At 36.2% G+C, this 15,355-nt stretch overlaps 1 protein-coding gene across 50 annotated transcripts in view; it reads right to left on the bottom strand.

Annotated features, from left to right (window-relative positions):
- The window catches only part of rims2a (regulating synaptic membrane exocytosis 2a), a 267,723-nt gene that overhangs the window by 23,184 nt on the left and 229,184 nt on the right, over positions 1–15,355 (bottom strand). For 35 of the 50 annotated variants that reach the window (XM_069194863.1, XM_069194864.1, XM_069194865.1 and 32 more), the window contains one exon: positions 14,101–14,315. In XM_069194863.1, coding sequence (XP_069050964.1) covers positions 14,101–14,315 — 215 coding nt within the window. Of the gene's footprint in view, positions 1–14,100; positions 14,343–15,355 lie in introns of all 50 variants that reach the window. The other 15 variants (XM_069194891.1, XM_069194867.1, XM_069194869.1 and 12 more) reach the window with 1 other exon arrangement.

Below are 15,355 nucleotides of genomic sequence, written 5' to 3'. Positions count from 1 at the left end.
CTGAACATTTTATTTCACTTATTATAAAACAATTTATTTTATCTACTTAAAATCTTCGTCGTCAGGTTATGCTGTGTGGTGGCAGTGTAATTTGACAGAATCAAACTATAACAAAAGTTCTTATATAATACCTTCAACTACAGATTCTGCAGGCATAAGTATTGACATTCTCTAATCTGACAAGTTCTAAGATATTACACTGCACGATAAACTCTTAATGCTGTAAGAGTTTATATGGAGTGCTCTGTCAAAATACATTAAAATAGTGGATTGCCCATTCCTGTGCCGTGACTTGCGATGTCTTAGTAAAAGGTTCCTTGAGGATTAATTAGAGATAAAATGAACAGGCACCCAGATCTGCCGTGAAGATGAATTGCTGGGTCTGGCTTTGATCACAAAGGGTGTTACGTTAATCAATTTCTTGCCATCAATAGACAGATAAAAAGTAGCAGTTCTACACACTCATGGAATCGCAATGTCAGAACCAGCCATTTCATGTGAATATATTGCATCATAGTATACATTTCAACCACAAAAAACACTCTAACATAAATCACATTCCTCCTCTTTAAAATAACATTAATAATGACAAAGAGATGTTGCCCTGCCATAATGGAAGACTGTAAATTAAGCGCTTTAACCCTGTTAAAATACAACAGAAAAAAATAAAAGTAACTAAAATGTAATGTGTGAATGAGATAGATCTAGAGAATTTTGACTTAACACAATTACAATTATTGTGTGCTGTATCAGTTCAAATCAAAGTAACAAAGCAGTCTAAAATATAAATATTTGATATATACCTGTATATGATATAAAGTCGATGAAGACAAGAAATGGAGTTTGTAATGAATGTTGAGGAGGAATGACTGAATGCAAGATCTACCTCACTTTTGCTAGTCTACGGTAACTTGTAATTCTCCATGACATCACTTTATAAAAAATATGAATACCATAGTAAGCCTCTCTCTACCTTATATTCATTTCTGCATCCCTACATCACACCTCAATCCAATGTCCACCTTTCTAGCTGCTCCTTGGTTAACTTCTTACTATGGGATTAGGTACAAGAAAATGTGGCTTAACCCTTAGGCTTAGGGCCTAATTTCCTGTGGCTAGGTGGTCTCGTATGCTTAACTCCTCGTGCAATACATACAGGAAAGCCATTGGAGTGTGAAATATCACAGGTTGTCAAAAAACAGTTTTTGTTAGTTCCAAACTCTTTACGATTCATGGCACACTTAGTTTAACACTTCTTATTGACAGTGTGTGGAAACAGTTAAGGGGAACAATTTCACAAAGAAAATACATCTGTAGACCCTCTTTGCTGATCACTGGCACTTGTGCTGTGTAGATAAACACATCTTGGGTGCCATGACTACACTGAGACCTCCGATATCAACTCAAGGAAAAACAAACTGTTCTCTAGACTTTAAATTAAGCATATGCTACAGTATATGTTGTTAACAAGAAACAAGTTAAATATGTAACATTAATTAGGCTAATCCTGAATTACAGAAACCTTGTCTAGGAGATAGGATAAAAATGTTTAAAGAACTACGAATGGACATCAGAGTGAATTACTTGACAAATACCCATAGCAAAAGCACTCCAGTGGAATGAACCATTTAATATATATAAAACTAAAAAAGGTTTTTATGCCTACTTATCAAAGAAAGTAACTAATATAATTTGCACAACAACAGATTCAACAAAGAATAGTTAAAATTTGTGTTTATCTATCATTACATCAAATCAGTCAGGTGGCCAATAAAAAAGTAACATTGTATAAATAGCAAACGATAATAAATAACCATATCCTAATAAAAAAATGAAATATTTTCTACCAAAGATTTTTGAAAGTGATATATAACATGGAATTCTACAGTATTAAAATTGGCAGTGAAATGCTAGAGTACTAAAAAAATAGGAAAAAGAGTACTTTTGCCTTTGAAAAATTAAATGCATAGATGTTTTAAAAGACCATTTATCAACTAAATTATCTCAGTAGGTAAGTTAGGTTATCCAAGAGTAACAGGATAAGATAGAGACAAGAAATAGTGTATCCCTGCAGAATTATTTATTTTCTTCCAGTTAGCCATAAGGAATTTTCAGCACTTATTAAAACATCACTTCTCAGGAGTCTATGAATGGAACATATACTGGGTTTATTGGCCTGAATTAATGAATATGTTAACCTAAAAAGTGTCAGTATTACAAGATGTTATGCAAACTGACTTTGAAGTATAACAAAAGAAAAAAAAACAATCTTTGGGGACCTCCATCTCCTGAGAGATTCTAGTGTGATACTTTAGTTTCGTCAAATTAAAAGCAACACATCAATAAATTGCAGCATGAGAATGGATAAGACTTTTTTCACGCAAAGAGTTGTGAGTCTCTGGAACTGGCTTCTCAATTCAGCGGTTGGAGCTGGAATCCATGGCTCCTTCAAACCATGTACTTCTTCCACATGGTCAGGCCACTATTCAACAGCGATAGACCCAAGCAGAAATACAATCTGACATCAACAAGCAAATTGGAGCATTCGCCATCAGAAACTCTACCATCCCTATTCCTGTCACCAGCTCGTTCCGGGAAAAAGCTGAATGAAGTACTGTACCTGCAAATACTGAAGTTGAGTAAAACCAAAAGTAACAGCATGTGCATTAGACCCTGTAAAAAAACTAGTCTATTAAAAAGATGCAATCTCAACAGTTGTTTTTTCCCATATTGATTACAATTAATACCTCAGTTTTCAGGCAATGATTAAGCTTCATTAAACAGTGCAGTTAAAGCCACTACCTCATTACATTATAGCCCTGTTTTAAATCTCCCATCTACATCTAAAATCTTAGAAACAGATGTTGCAACAATATAATTTCCTTACCTCAAATAATCTGAACATTTCATTTCTGTGGATGGTTTTTGAGCCACCCATAGAAGTGAAACAACTTTAATCAGAGGAGTACATGATTTCCCTTTGTCTTCTACACAGATCATGATGTTCCTCTAGTCTTGAGTGCAGTTTTAATACCAATGACCCCTGAATATTGATCGACTGCCAAGAGACCCTAATTGTACACTCAAGCCATGTCCTTTCCTGTTTTAAATGTAACCTAACAAAAATAATCACTCACATTTATCACAGGTAATGCGTGGAGTCCATCCAGGCACTGAGCTTGGACCCATACTCTTCTCATTACACATGTCTCCTCTAGGGGACATTATTCAAAGACATAACATACCTTTCACTCTTATACCCATGACAAACAACCGTATTTATTTATAAATCCATTTGACACCTTATCCATTAATAATCTATCATCCTGCCTTGTAGAGATAAAACAGAGATTCTGGCCTTAGGGAAGACAACCTGATGTTTTCAGGTCTCGATAAAGGTTATAATCTTGGCACCAAATGTACAAAACATAACTTGCATGCAAAATGTTAGCCTAACATTTTATTTGAGACAAAAAAAATGTCTAGAGTGTCTTTTTCCCAGTTATAAAATATTGCCAGACTAAAGTGGCTTCTTCCAAGGCAGGTGAAACAGGTACATGCCTTTCTCATATCAAAAAACGTGTTCTGCTACAGGTTTTTTTCAACCCCAGTTTTCTTTATCTGGTCACACTCATACATTTTTCAGTTTTTTATCACTCCATGGTCTGGATCCCAGCCTTGTGGCCTACAATTACAATTATGGCGATGGGAGGATTTAGATTCGACTCTGAATAACAGACCCTTGACAAGATCAGATTTTGATAACAATCAAATTCCTTTTCGATCAGTGTCGCCCTGGATGAAACACCTTAGGACTAACTCACAATCTGCAACCTGCTTTTCATGAAGGTTCACGAGACCCATTACCTAGAGGGGAGGACGTCACTGACCCTTTGACCCCCAGGGATTCAGTTTCTCCCCTTTTCTCTGTGGCATATAACCATTGCCCTGCTATACAGTACTTGATAATTTACATAACATGTGCAAATGTTATAAATTAGGCCTCAGGTACCCTATGTAATCCTCCCTAGAGGCTACATAAAATATTAGAACAATTGTCATAACCCTTTAAGAATATTGTTCCAAGGGACATAACCTGATACATTAGTCTTAATAACACTGGCAAAAGAGTGGAAGGTGTTTAAGGTTTGGTGCTATGGTTAGGTTTATTGTAGGTTTAGGAATAAATTTAGTCTCTTGGAAGACATTATAATTTATAACTTGTTATGTAGCCTCTTAAAAAGCATTCTGAAGATATCTGCCTATTCAGATTTCAGTGCCTCTACCCAAACCATTTTTAAAAGAGTAAGGTTTTAGACATACCCCAAGTTAAACAGAGCATTTATATTTACTCTGATAATGCAGTAACATCAAGAATTTTCAAATGTTTCCCAAAATGCGTATTAGTAAAATATTTTTGATTGTATGTCTTTCTTATGATTTGAGCAGATAAGTCAGTGGAAGAATGATCAGCATTCTCAGCACTTTCTGAGTGAATCACTCTTTTTCATTTTAATTATACTTGGCGGAATATAAGGTAGATGCTGAGACAGGAATTTTTTCTCTCATGATGCGGCTTTATAGTAGAATAGGATCTCCTGCAATGCAGCACAATATGCCATCTAGTGATCAAAGATTTTGTTAGTACCACTTCCACTTAATCTAAACCAAAGAACAATACAGAATATAAGCGCAGGTTCTATCTTTTTTTCCATGGCTGGAAGGCTATTATCATCTTGTAATTTTTTCAGATTCATTTATGGAGTTTACTGGCATGTTAGTTATAAAAACATATCAAGACAGGACTGAATACTATCAAAACTGCCCCCCTTTTCCTTTTTGCACAGACTGGAAGTATTTCATAAAACAACTGATGATACTAAGGGCCTTCTTCTGGCATGGAAAAATATACCATACTCAGATGATGGTGGTAACGAGAAAGGCTTAATACCAAGGGAAATATTTAATATTGTTTCTTCTGTTGTTTGTGCTGTTTTTCTCTCTCTTAAGCATGAAAATATTATTCTAATTGAATGGATCACATAATGACATCAGAGTGTTGGTATTATTGCTGTTGGTTAGAAATGCAACACAAAATTACCTTTCTGTTCCAGACCTGTATCCATGGTACTAAGATACAAACAAACAGATCATAGGAGTCAAGGAAAGATGAGCTGAACCATTGACATAAGCAGAGGTATATGTGTGTCACCAGCCTGGCTGCAACTTCCAAACCATCAACACGTTGGCGTGGCTCATCATTAGGACATGCGCAGAAGCCGGGTGATCTGTCCGCCCTGCAGTGGCAGATTCTGCACAAGGACAAGCAATCCTTTTAGGTCAGACCTAGGACAGACAGAGCTCAGAACTGACTGTGCTTGAAAAGAATGAGGCTTCCACCAAAAGCACCTCAGTCCTCATCTGAACATCCTTAATTAAGTCCTTTATCTCCTCCATGTAAGATATCTGAATTACGTCAGTTTGGCCCAAGAGCCACTACATTGCTTCTATCTATACAGAACAAGGGACCTAACAAAAACAACGGCCCATTTAGGCTCCTCATATGCTACCCACAAATTATCCTTAAAATCTTAAATACACTACCATTTCATACTCCGTTTCCCCCAGAGGCTAGTCAGTGTATAGAACACTATGCTTACTTCTTTTCCCAAACAAGATGAAACCTTGTATATTTCCTATAACGTGTAACAATCAATGCCCCACTTCATACAGAGTCTTTTAATTGGAAAGAGAGCCCTTGTTCCAACTAAAGATTTATTTGCTTTACCCTGCCGGCCAGAGAGAGCTAAAATCAGCTGGCACGGCAGGAAGCTATTACACAGAATCAGGCTGAGATCAGGCCTCAAACAGCATGCCCTCCAAGTCTGCCTGTATGCAATCAGAGAGAGGATGTATTTTTGTTAGTAAGTAAACATCTATAGTGCCTGTGCTTTTTGCCTTAGCAGACTGCATCTGGCTGCAAAATCTGCTGGCTCATTTGATAAACCACTGTGCCATTAGGAACTAATGCAAAAATCTATCTTCTGAAAAAGCATGGAAGGAAACTAATAAGTGCTTCTTGCTCCCTGGCACAGTGCTATACATTCAAAGTAAAAGAAATGGAACAATAGTCTCAGGGTTGCCATGATACTTAACAAGAAAAAGCAGATTTTTGCGAATCTGTGTTCGTTCTCCATATGGCAAACCAATTATGTCTGAGGCAAATATAAATAGACAGTTGTCAAAAAGGTGTTTTAAAATAGAGTTTTAGCTCTAAAAGTTAAAATACAACTTTTGGTATAACACAGCTCAGTGGTGGCCTTGAGCATGTTACAGAAGTGACGTTTCTCCCTTGAAAGCTAGACAGTGTAGAATTCTTACTGGTGGAAAAGTCGGTTTTCTGGCACAGTGGAGTTTGTCACTATCTAAGGAGTAAAGAGCTGTGGCTCTTAGTCTATGAATGACATTGATTGAATCCTGACAGAAGCAGAGCAGATTTGTACTGAGATTATATCAATCATTTGTTCCTCCTGGCTGATTAGATTTTATTTATTATTTGTTTTTTAACTGGACATCTCCAAAAGCAAGATCCATATTATTGGTGTCATGAACATTTTTATAGAAAACGATTTGTGGTTTAACTGTTATGTGCTCACTTCCTATCCCTTCATATTCCTTCTGTTCCCAAACAGGAAAGTTAGTTCTGTCAACAGATATTTCAATGCTGTCTAGTTAATTTGTGAAGGCTTACAATGTACTATAATTCAAAGACTCTGTTTAGCATCAACCACTTCAATGTATAAAAACTTTTTTAGAATTTATCATGTCTTAATCTACTTTTACCAAGTTTTAATTTATTACTCTGAGATTAAGTTTGAAATTGCTTTTGGAATCAACCTTCATTCCTTTTAAGATTCTAAAGACCTCAATTCAGTCTCCCTTGAGCCAGTACCTAAGTAGGGTAAAATATTGCAGGCTCTCAATTTGTCATAATGCTGTAGCCTGTGCCTTACAATCCAGGAATAAGTCCATTTTCTGAACATTCTCCAAAAACGTTGATGGCATTTATTCTATATTTTATTCCATTATCCTTTAAAAGTTTTAAGCAGCATAACTCTATTCATTATATATAAAAGAAAATATTTTTTTACATTTGATTTGTACATTTTAAAACATTACAGGAACAACAATTAGGTACTTCATTTCTACAAAATTCAGAGAAATATGAATTTCTATAGACTGTTTATTAATTGTGCTTTAGTTAATTTTAGGCATTGTCTAAAATTTCACGAAGTACATTTCATTATTGCTTTCTTCTATGTAAAGTTGACAAGCGGACAATTAATATAATCAGTAATGTAGAGAACTATCTAATATAATAATATCGGCTATTAATAATAAATTGAAGATAATGTACTAGGTAATATCTGAGTGGCTTTGTGAAATTTAAACTGAGATACTGTGTTATTAATTTATCCAATTCAGAAATGAAGTTTTGTATTCATATGCAAAGGCTTATGCTTGTTTTTACTTTTCATTTAAAAAACTCTAAAAGTTTAGAAACGTTCAGGGTCTAAACTCAATCTCCTGTTTTCTTGCCATGTTTTGGTCTTTGCTTCAAGCTGTACATTCAGACCTCAGACCTTATAAAGTTCCAGGTTCCTTGAATGCTCCATGCTAAATGAAGCCAAAGAAAGTCATTTTTTAATTTAGTTGATGACTTGGAAAAGATCAGGCCCAATCTTTCAGTCCAAAGCCTCTTCTACACCTTATTTTCTTAACCAGGAGGTACTGTAGTAGGCACATGGGAAATAACAGTCCAGAAGTACTACAGTGCTTCTCATAAAGTAGAACCCAGAAGAAATTAAATTCCATAAATTTTTATTGAATGAAATGGAGCATTTCTAGTAACTACATGATAATAATTAATGAAAATCAGGTCTTCACTTATTAGCTCAGTGACGTAAGATGAGCCGTATATCTTAATAATTTACCAACACGAATTCATGAAGATTTTAAGTAGATTGTCAATCCATCCCTCCATTAACAGGGAGATTGCAATCATGGAGGGTGTCAACCTGAAGCTGAACCTGGAAGCACAAGGCCCAAGGAGGGAGGAATAGCCCATAACTGTTCCCAACTTGAATGTGACTACAAGGGTGGACTACTAAAGTTCATACTTTTATAAAAAATGCTTTGTATGGTGTGAACTTTAACAGTAAAACAACAATATAATTGTATTTATGAGCGCTCTTCAAGAAACACAAGCAGGCATTGTTTTGGTTGTAGGAATTGTAAGTCCGGCTTTTAAAATTCTCCTAGAGGAAATAATTTATGTGCATTTGGTCAGATTTGATTATGCAATCAGTGTTTTATTGCATAACATGCCACATAACTATAAATAAAGCAGGCTCTCAACATCACTATTGGAAAATACTGTATTTAATGTGGTAGTGATTCATGTTAATCCATGTGTTAACACATGTAAGTTAATAAATGCTTTCCTGCAATAAACAATTAAACGAACAGTTCATAATAACTCTGTGCCCTTCTGTAGAACTCTTCATCTTGAAGGTTTGCAAAGTGTTTTATACATTTCAGGGGTTTACACTTCATCTGGCACTGAAGAGCAGCATCAACTGGGTAATGTACTGTACTGCCATTCGCTATTTTATGTCAACCGGCCATTACACAGCATATCAGGTATAGAAGAGAGGAAATATTCTACAAATTCAATTCATTGGGAAGTATGGGTAGGCCACACTGTGGAAACTCAGAATATAATATGACCAGGATACCATAGCTTACACCCTTATTCGTATGAACACAGTTGTGTTTTTAATGACCAAGTGGGCTGAATTTTGGTTTAACATCTCATCCATTGTTTCCCCTACAGCACAACATTGTCCCTGGGGTACTGGTAAGGAAATGATGGTCCAAGGGGAAGTGCGTTATCTAATTCTAAAATCCAGGTTCACAAGACAATCAAAGACTGTTCTCCTTTAATAGCAATGAAACTTATTCCTAGTTTTCAAATCAATATAACTATTAATCTATTGTATAATGTTCGGTTTACGCATACCACGGGGTCCCCTCCAGGGTTAGGGTTAGTTTTTTTGTTGCTTGCCAGAATAGGCTCTGGCATCCCTGTGACCCTATATTGGATATAGTGGTTAGAATGTGGGTGGCTTGATAGCCCTGTTTAACTTATCACACTAGTTCAGTATTCGCCAGTTGAGTTATAAGCACATTGAGCTCCTCCTACAGATCAGAAGTGTTACTCCTTTGTTTTTCTGCTTCATTCCAACCTCTTCCTTGTTTCTGGACTTCACGGTGTGCCAGCTTTTGCTGACTGAACAAAGCTGAGTAGTTGTCAGGCTGACATTACAAGAGTGGTTCCAGAAGTAAATTACAGTACTAATTTTGAACACAATGTACATTCACCATAACACAGCTTTGCAAAACACTGTTTTCTTCTTAAGCTTTCCCTGGGCAGAGAAATTGCACACCCCGTCTTAAATTTTGGTGTTCTGGAACAATGTTGATGTTTTGGAGGGCTGTTCTTGCAAAAGTTGCTTATACTGAGAGGTCTATCCTAGAATAAACCCTCTATGATATATTGTATGCCCTGAGTACACACTTTAAGTTCTAACATGGCTCCTCTGGGTAAGTGTACAACAAACTAGGGCAGCTCTCAGTTTTTCTTTCTTCCAGATTTTAACCCGGCAGGACAACTACTGCTAAATGTCCAGGACAGGAATTTCAAGCGCAGTCTTATTTTGTCCTTATTGTGGTCTTATTCTTAACAGCATCCAGTAAAACCATTAATATGATTTTGGATATGAACCTTTTTAAGGGGATGGGTGCTTCAAATAATATAAAGTAACAGACTAGTCTATATATTACATATAGACTGATGGTTATTGCAATTATCAGGCAGAACTGCCAAGAACTAAATGTGAACATGACATTCCATGAAAAAAGCAAAGGTTGGGTAATCTCAGCCCTGGTTGTGGCTTTGTAAGTGTTACAAACAACACTGAGGGAGCTAACTTTTCACTCAGCCTCAATTGCGATTAAAAGATTAAAATAATGTCAAAGTTTCGTTTCTTAACTGTGCACGTGACCACAGATGTATCACAGACTTTCTACTATGGGCTGTAGGCTCGAAATAGGAATGATAACATTGCGAAGTGTCTGTACTTACATTCTACAAAATGATCTACTATGCCTTGTTACACAGGATGTTTTAAAATATCACACTGTGCTGGAATGATCTCTTTAGACTGAAATGCAAAGCAAAGCTGCACTGCACACCTTTTTAAGTGTCACATAATATAAATATATATATATATTATTTACAATAAAATATTAATTGTGACATGAATTCAAGCATAAGTTAACAGTGTGAAGCCTGAAACAGTACTTAGCTGTTGCTGAACAATAAAAGCCCAGCCATATTTGGAAGTATGGGAAATACGGTAATTGTAACATTTTCTCAAGCGTCCTGATAGTGTGTTCATTAACTGAAGTGAACATTTTCTTTTCATTATTACTGAATATATAGTAGTTCAGCCTGTACCAATCCACAAACCTTAAATAATCACCACTTCAGGCTAAAGAGGTATTCCTTCCTTTTTGAACAACAGAAACAAAGCCAAATGTTAATAGGACTGAGCTGTAAGAACACTATTATCAAGTCCATTATAATAATGGCATTAGAGGTGAATGATGATTGTGTCTAATTGATACAAATGCTCTCAAGAGAGACAAGACGGTAGTACACGTGTCTCCTCGATCACATGGAGATGCAGGAGTAGTGGTTTCTATTTAGGGGAATAGAAAATACTTTAAAAATGAATCAGCAAACACATGCTTCAGCAGTTCATTTAACTAGAGAAAATAGTCTAAAGTCCCATGTGCTTTGAAGAATCAGAAAGCTGCTCTAGGGCCCAAAGTTTCAAAACCACAGAATCAGGATTAAGATCAGACTTTCAGAATGATGTTGTCTCCATGAATGAGTGCAATGATACAGAAAAAGAAATCTGACTCCATTAAATTTAATTGATTGGAAGATGCTGCATGGGTCAATTTTTGTTCTTAAAAGTAAGAGTATATTATTATTGCTCTGCATTTTCAACAGTAAAACAGGCAAGGCATGTTTTTAATCAGTGTATTATCATTAAGCTTGATAGTGGAGCTTATTCTGTGCTGTGAATTGTCCATTAGCTGAATCAGGAATTAGGGTTTAACAGAGCACTAAATATTACAGAGAATCCACTAACCAATTCTATATAAGCTTACACAAAGGTTAACTCCTCACTCCTAACCAGCCAGCCTCATCTCTATACAAGACTGGGTATGATTTCAGTGGCAGATTAAGCTGTATTGTCTAAGAGATTTATATAATTGTATATAAATAAGGATATTTAAAAAAAATAACTTCACTATCTTAGAAGCAAACAGGCAATGCACTAAAACCACAGAAAATAAAAAAAATATACAAATCCAAATATACACTGACGTCTGCACATTGATGGCCTATAATTAGATTTTCAAGGTTAAAAAATTTCCACAAGAACAAAGTCACCTGAATAGTACAGAGTCGTGTGTAGCGCTTCACTGAAAGACCTGCACTATGTCAATGGTTTATCCGGAAATGCTGTACTATAAAAGGGAAAGCTGTTTATAAAATGGATGTTAAAGTGAAATGTACATCATGACAAACATTTATTTTTTGGAAAGTATGATGAAACTGCAGACTGTGGTATTTAGAATAATTTAGAATAATTTCAAGTACAGTATACACACTTTTTTTCTGGTTTATATGAAGCATTTGAACACATTGGTAGTCATACAGTATGCTTGGTGAATGTTGTGCCATTATAATAGAGTTAAATTAATTGGAGACAACTCAAAAGCTAATTGGGTTACTTTCTGTGAATGAAAAAAATTAGCTGCAAAAGTTAAATGCTTGCTAAAATATGGCTACAAAGTTCAGTATGTGCACATAGAGATATTAACTGTACAGACTTAAACTGTAGTTGTTTTGTCGGATGCAAGTTAAGATTTACCAAAAAGAATAGAAAGTTCTTCACTGGAGCAAAAAGCTGTAAAAATGATCGAATTCATCCTCTTCATTAAATGTAAATAAGCTATCAGTAACAAATCCTGAAATTAACAGGCTAATGTTACTTTCCCTGACACCTGAGGCAATGTGGGATAACATACTGTATGCTTTGTTTTTCTATATATATATTTTTAAATGGTGTATAATAGCTTTGAGACTTGTTTTTTCTCCTTTGAGCTTCCCTGCAACCAGAGAAAGCCATTTATCCTAGATGCCTGATCCAAGGATTATTCCTGGAACATTAAGCCTGGAATGCATCAAAATGTCTTGACAGGAACAACACTGTTAGATTCACTGGTTAGTTACTAGTAAGAGTATGCACGTCATAATTCAGGTAAACAGTGGGGTCGAGTATTTTACGTCTGTAAATCTTCAGTTTAAGGAATTACAAAATGACATTTTAGTAATGGATAATAAAAGTGCCAGCTAATAAACCTATACATTTTTTCTTAAACCCAAGGTTGAAGTTTCCTTATTCTAAGAAAATACTGTTGGATAGAAACAATAGAACAACCTCACACAAATATAATCTCTGATATTGCTTTAAACGGAAAATACTATAGTTTTTTTTTTATAAATAAATGACCTGTTCTGTTCCATTATTGCCCTATCAGTCTGAACAGATACTTCTCTGCAGGACTAATATAGATAGCAATGTCTAAATTGTAGGGAAAAAGATGTCATGACATCACAAATGATATTACCTGTTATAACATTAGCAATCTGTCATATATTATTTTACAATTTAATTTTACCAGCATGCATTGGCATAGTGTAATGTGCAAGATGAAATAATATAACCTGATTGTTATCAACCTTTATACCTCAGGTACAGGAAAGTTTCTGTTTGTTGCACTTATTTTACAGTTTGTATGCAAAGTATGCTCACTCTTCATCTGAAAAACATTATTTACTATGCTTTACTACAGTATTTCTTTAAAAAAATATTGTACACTGATCCATTGTAGTGAGCAGTAACCACTAGATCTTTCTTAGATAAATCAGTCCTACTGTGGAAAAAACTAAACCAATACACATTAATATCTTTATGCATTCGTTGTAAAGTAGGCCACTAAAGCTGACCTGTTTTGAACACGTAGATTAAATCGGTCTATTAATAATAAATCAGCAATGTGCACTAATGTAAAGAACACTATAATGACTACTACTGCTAACTGTGCCTGATGTTAGAACTTTCTTGGTAAGTAGGTAAACTAAGCAAAAATTGTACATCTTGATGTTTAACAAAGAAAATCTTGAAAAAGAATATTCAGCTCAAGAACAGACAAAGTCAAGATATCTGACTTATAGTAGTTTCACTAATGAACTTATAAAACAAATTTGTTGTGATCAGCTCCAACAGACTAATAGGATTCTGCAATAAGATTAAATCACAACTATTAACAGTGCACGGGGAAAGTAGAAGGGTACATCATGCCATAGATTTGAATAAAATATATTGTTACAAAGCACGTATTGATGATTCTACGAAGACGCTCATAGAAATTCCTGAAATGATACTTGCAAAGCGTGGAAGCAAAAACAAACCCAAAAATTCATTCTAGTTTCGAACAGTTCAGCCAACAGTTAAAAAAAAACTGAGGAGAAGCCTTTGTTTTCAGAAAAGTAGCCAAAAGCAGCCGGTTAGTTATGCCTACAAAGAAAATAAGAGTTAGGCCGATACCCACACCTGCATACAAAAACACAGCCGAATGAGAAAAATGAACGGTTATAACATTCCCGCAACTTTGCCTGAATTTCCTTGATCTAGGAGAGAAAGAAATTGAGTGAACGTGTGTTTAAGTCCTCCACGTCCTGTGCCCACCACAGCTCGTCCACGGCTCCCGTGTCACCCCAGCAGGAGTGGGCGGAAAGACGCAGCAGGCCCGGGAGCCACCCGCAGGAAATAAAGAAGAAGCGCATCAGCGACGGACGGTTGAAGATAGGAAAACACGGTGGCTGGCTCCTACCTGTTTGGCTGAGCTGCGAGGTGCTCCGGCTTTTCCTCGAGAGCCCCACGATCGCCACCATTTTGGCACCTATGCTAGAGCGCCTCTTCTTGCCGCCCGCGCCCACCGTCCCCACGGCCGTGTCCGACTGGCTGCCGTCGTTCTTCTCCAGGCTGTACATGTCGCCGCTGATGCTGGTGCTTTTCGTCATGTTCTTCCCGGGCGCTCCCATCTGCCTGTTTTTCATTTTGGACGTAAAGTCACTGTCAGCCCCCCCCGGTGGACAGGTTTTATTAAGCGGAGTCAGAAAGCAGGGAAGAATGGGGACAGAGGAGGACAGCAGAGGGGGACAGGGAAAAACAAGAGAGACAGAAAAGGACAGGCTTCAGCTACAGGGTCTTGGGAAGCTGAAGTGTGGCTAGGCTGAGAGGTATGTCAGCAGGTGCTACATGGACACAATCCATGATACTACAGACTCCTCGCTACAGACATATCAGACAACGATCAACCATGATCAATTCAAACAATAATCAAACAATGGTCAACAAGTAGATTGAGGAATGCTTTAATACCATCACTAACTGCAGGAACATCCTTTCACTTGCAAATGTCCATGAAAGGATCTTTTTTTAAAGAAAAAAAACAGTTCTGGAAAGTGCAGAATTCCTAGGCACTACAGTTCATAAAGTAATACCGTTTTATTTTAGTAAAAGACAGAAAACTCAAGTTGATTCATGTGATTAATAGTGATACTTGACCCCTTCAAATGAAAGGTTAATATATTCACCAACTTATTTGTCCTTTGATATGTATTGTATGGTCAGAGCCAAAGTGTTTCTTTTTTATATAGCCTCTCTTTCCACATCTGTGGAAGTTATTTAGAATGAGCTTGGCTTGACACCTTTGCTGCCCCAAATTAGTATGTGGGGCTGTTGAGATCATCTAAACTTTCAAAACATTTCTCATTAATTAAAGGGAATCTTTTAAATAATGGATGTATACCCAACTACGGAATGTCCAAAAATGGAGAATAAAGAGAGAACTGTAACAGACATATTATAGCAGCTCAAAGAACTTTCAACCAGGACTCTCCAGAATCAAATCTTTTAACAGCAAGACTACTAACCTGCAGCCCCTCCTGTCCACTCAATTACACAATTTTGCTTAAACCAGATCTTTATGTAATTGTCAATTCATAGTATTAAGATAAAAAATAAAGCATTGCAATAGAGTAGATTGGAGAGCTGCACAGGAGCTAAATAACCCTCCTCTAAGA

The sequence above is a fragment of the Lepisosteus oculatus genome, chromosome 10 (genome assembly GCF_040954835.1).
Source record: "Lepisosteus oculatus isolate fLepOcu1 chromosome 10, fLepOcu1.hap2, whole genome shotgun sequence".
NCBI classification, from domain to species: Eukaryota; Metazoa; Chordata; class Actinopteri; order Semionotiformes; family Lepisosteidae; genus Lepisosteus; species Lepisosteus oculatus.
This window is presented reverse-complemented; position numbering and strand designations above follow the sequence as displayed.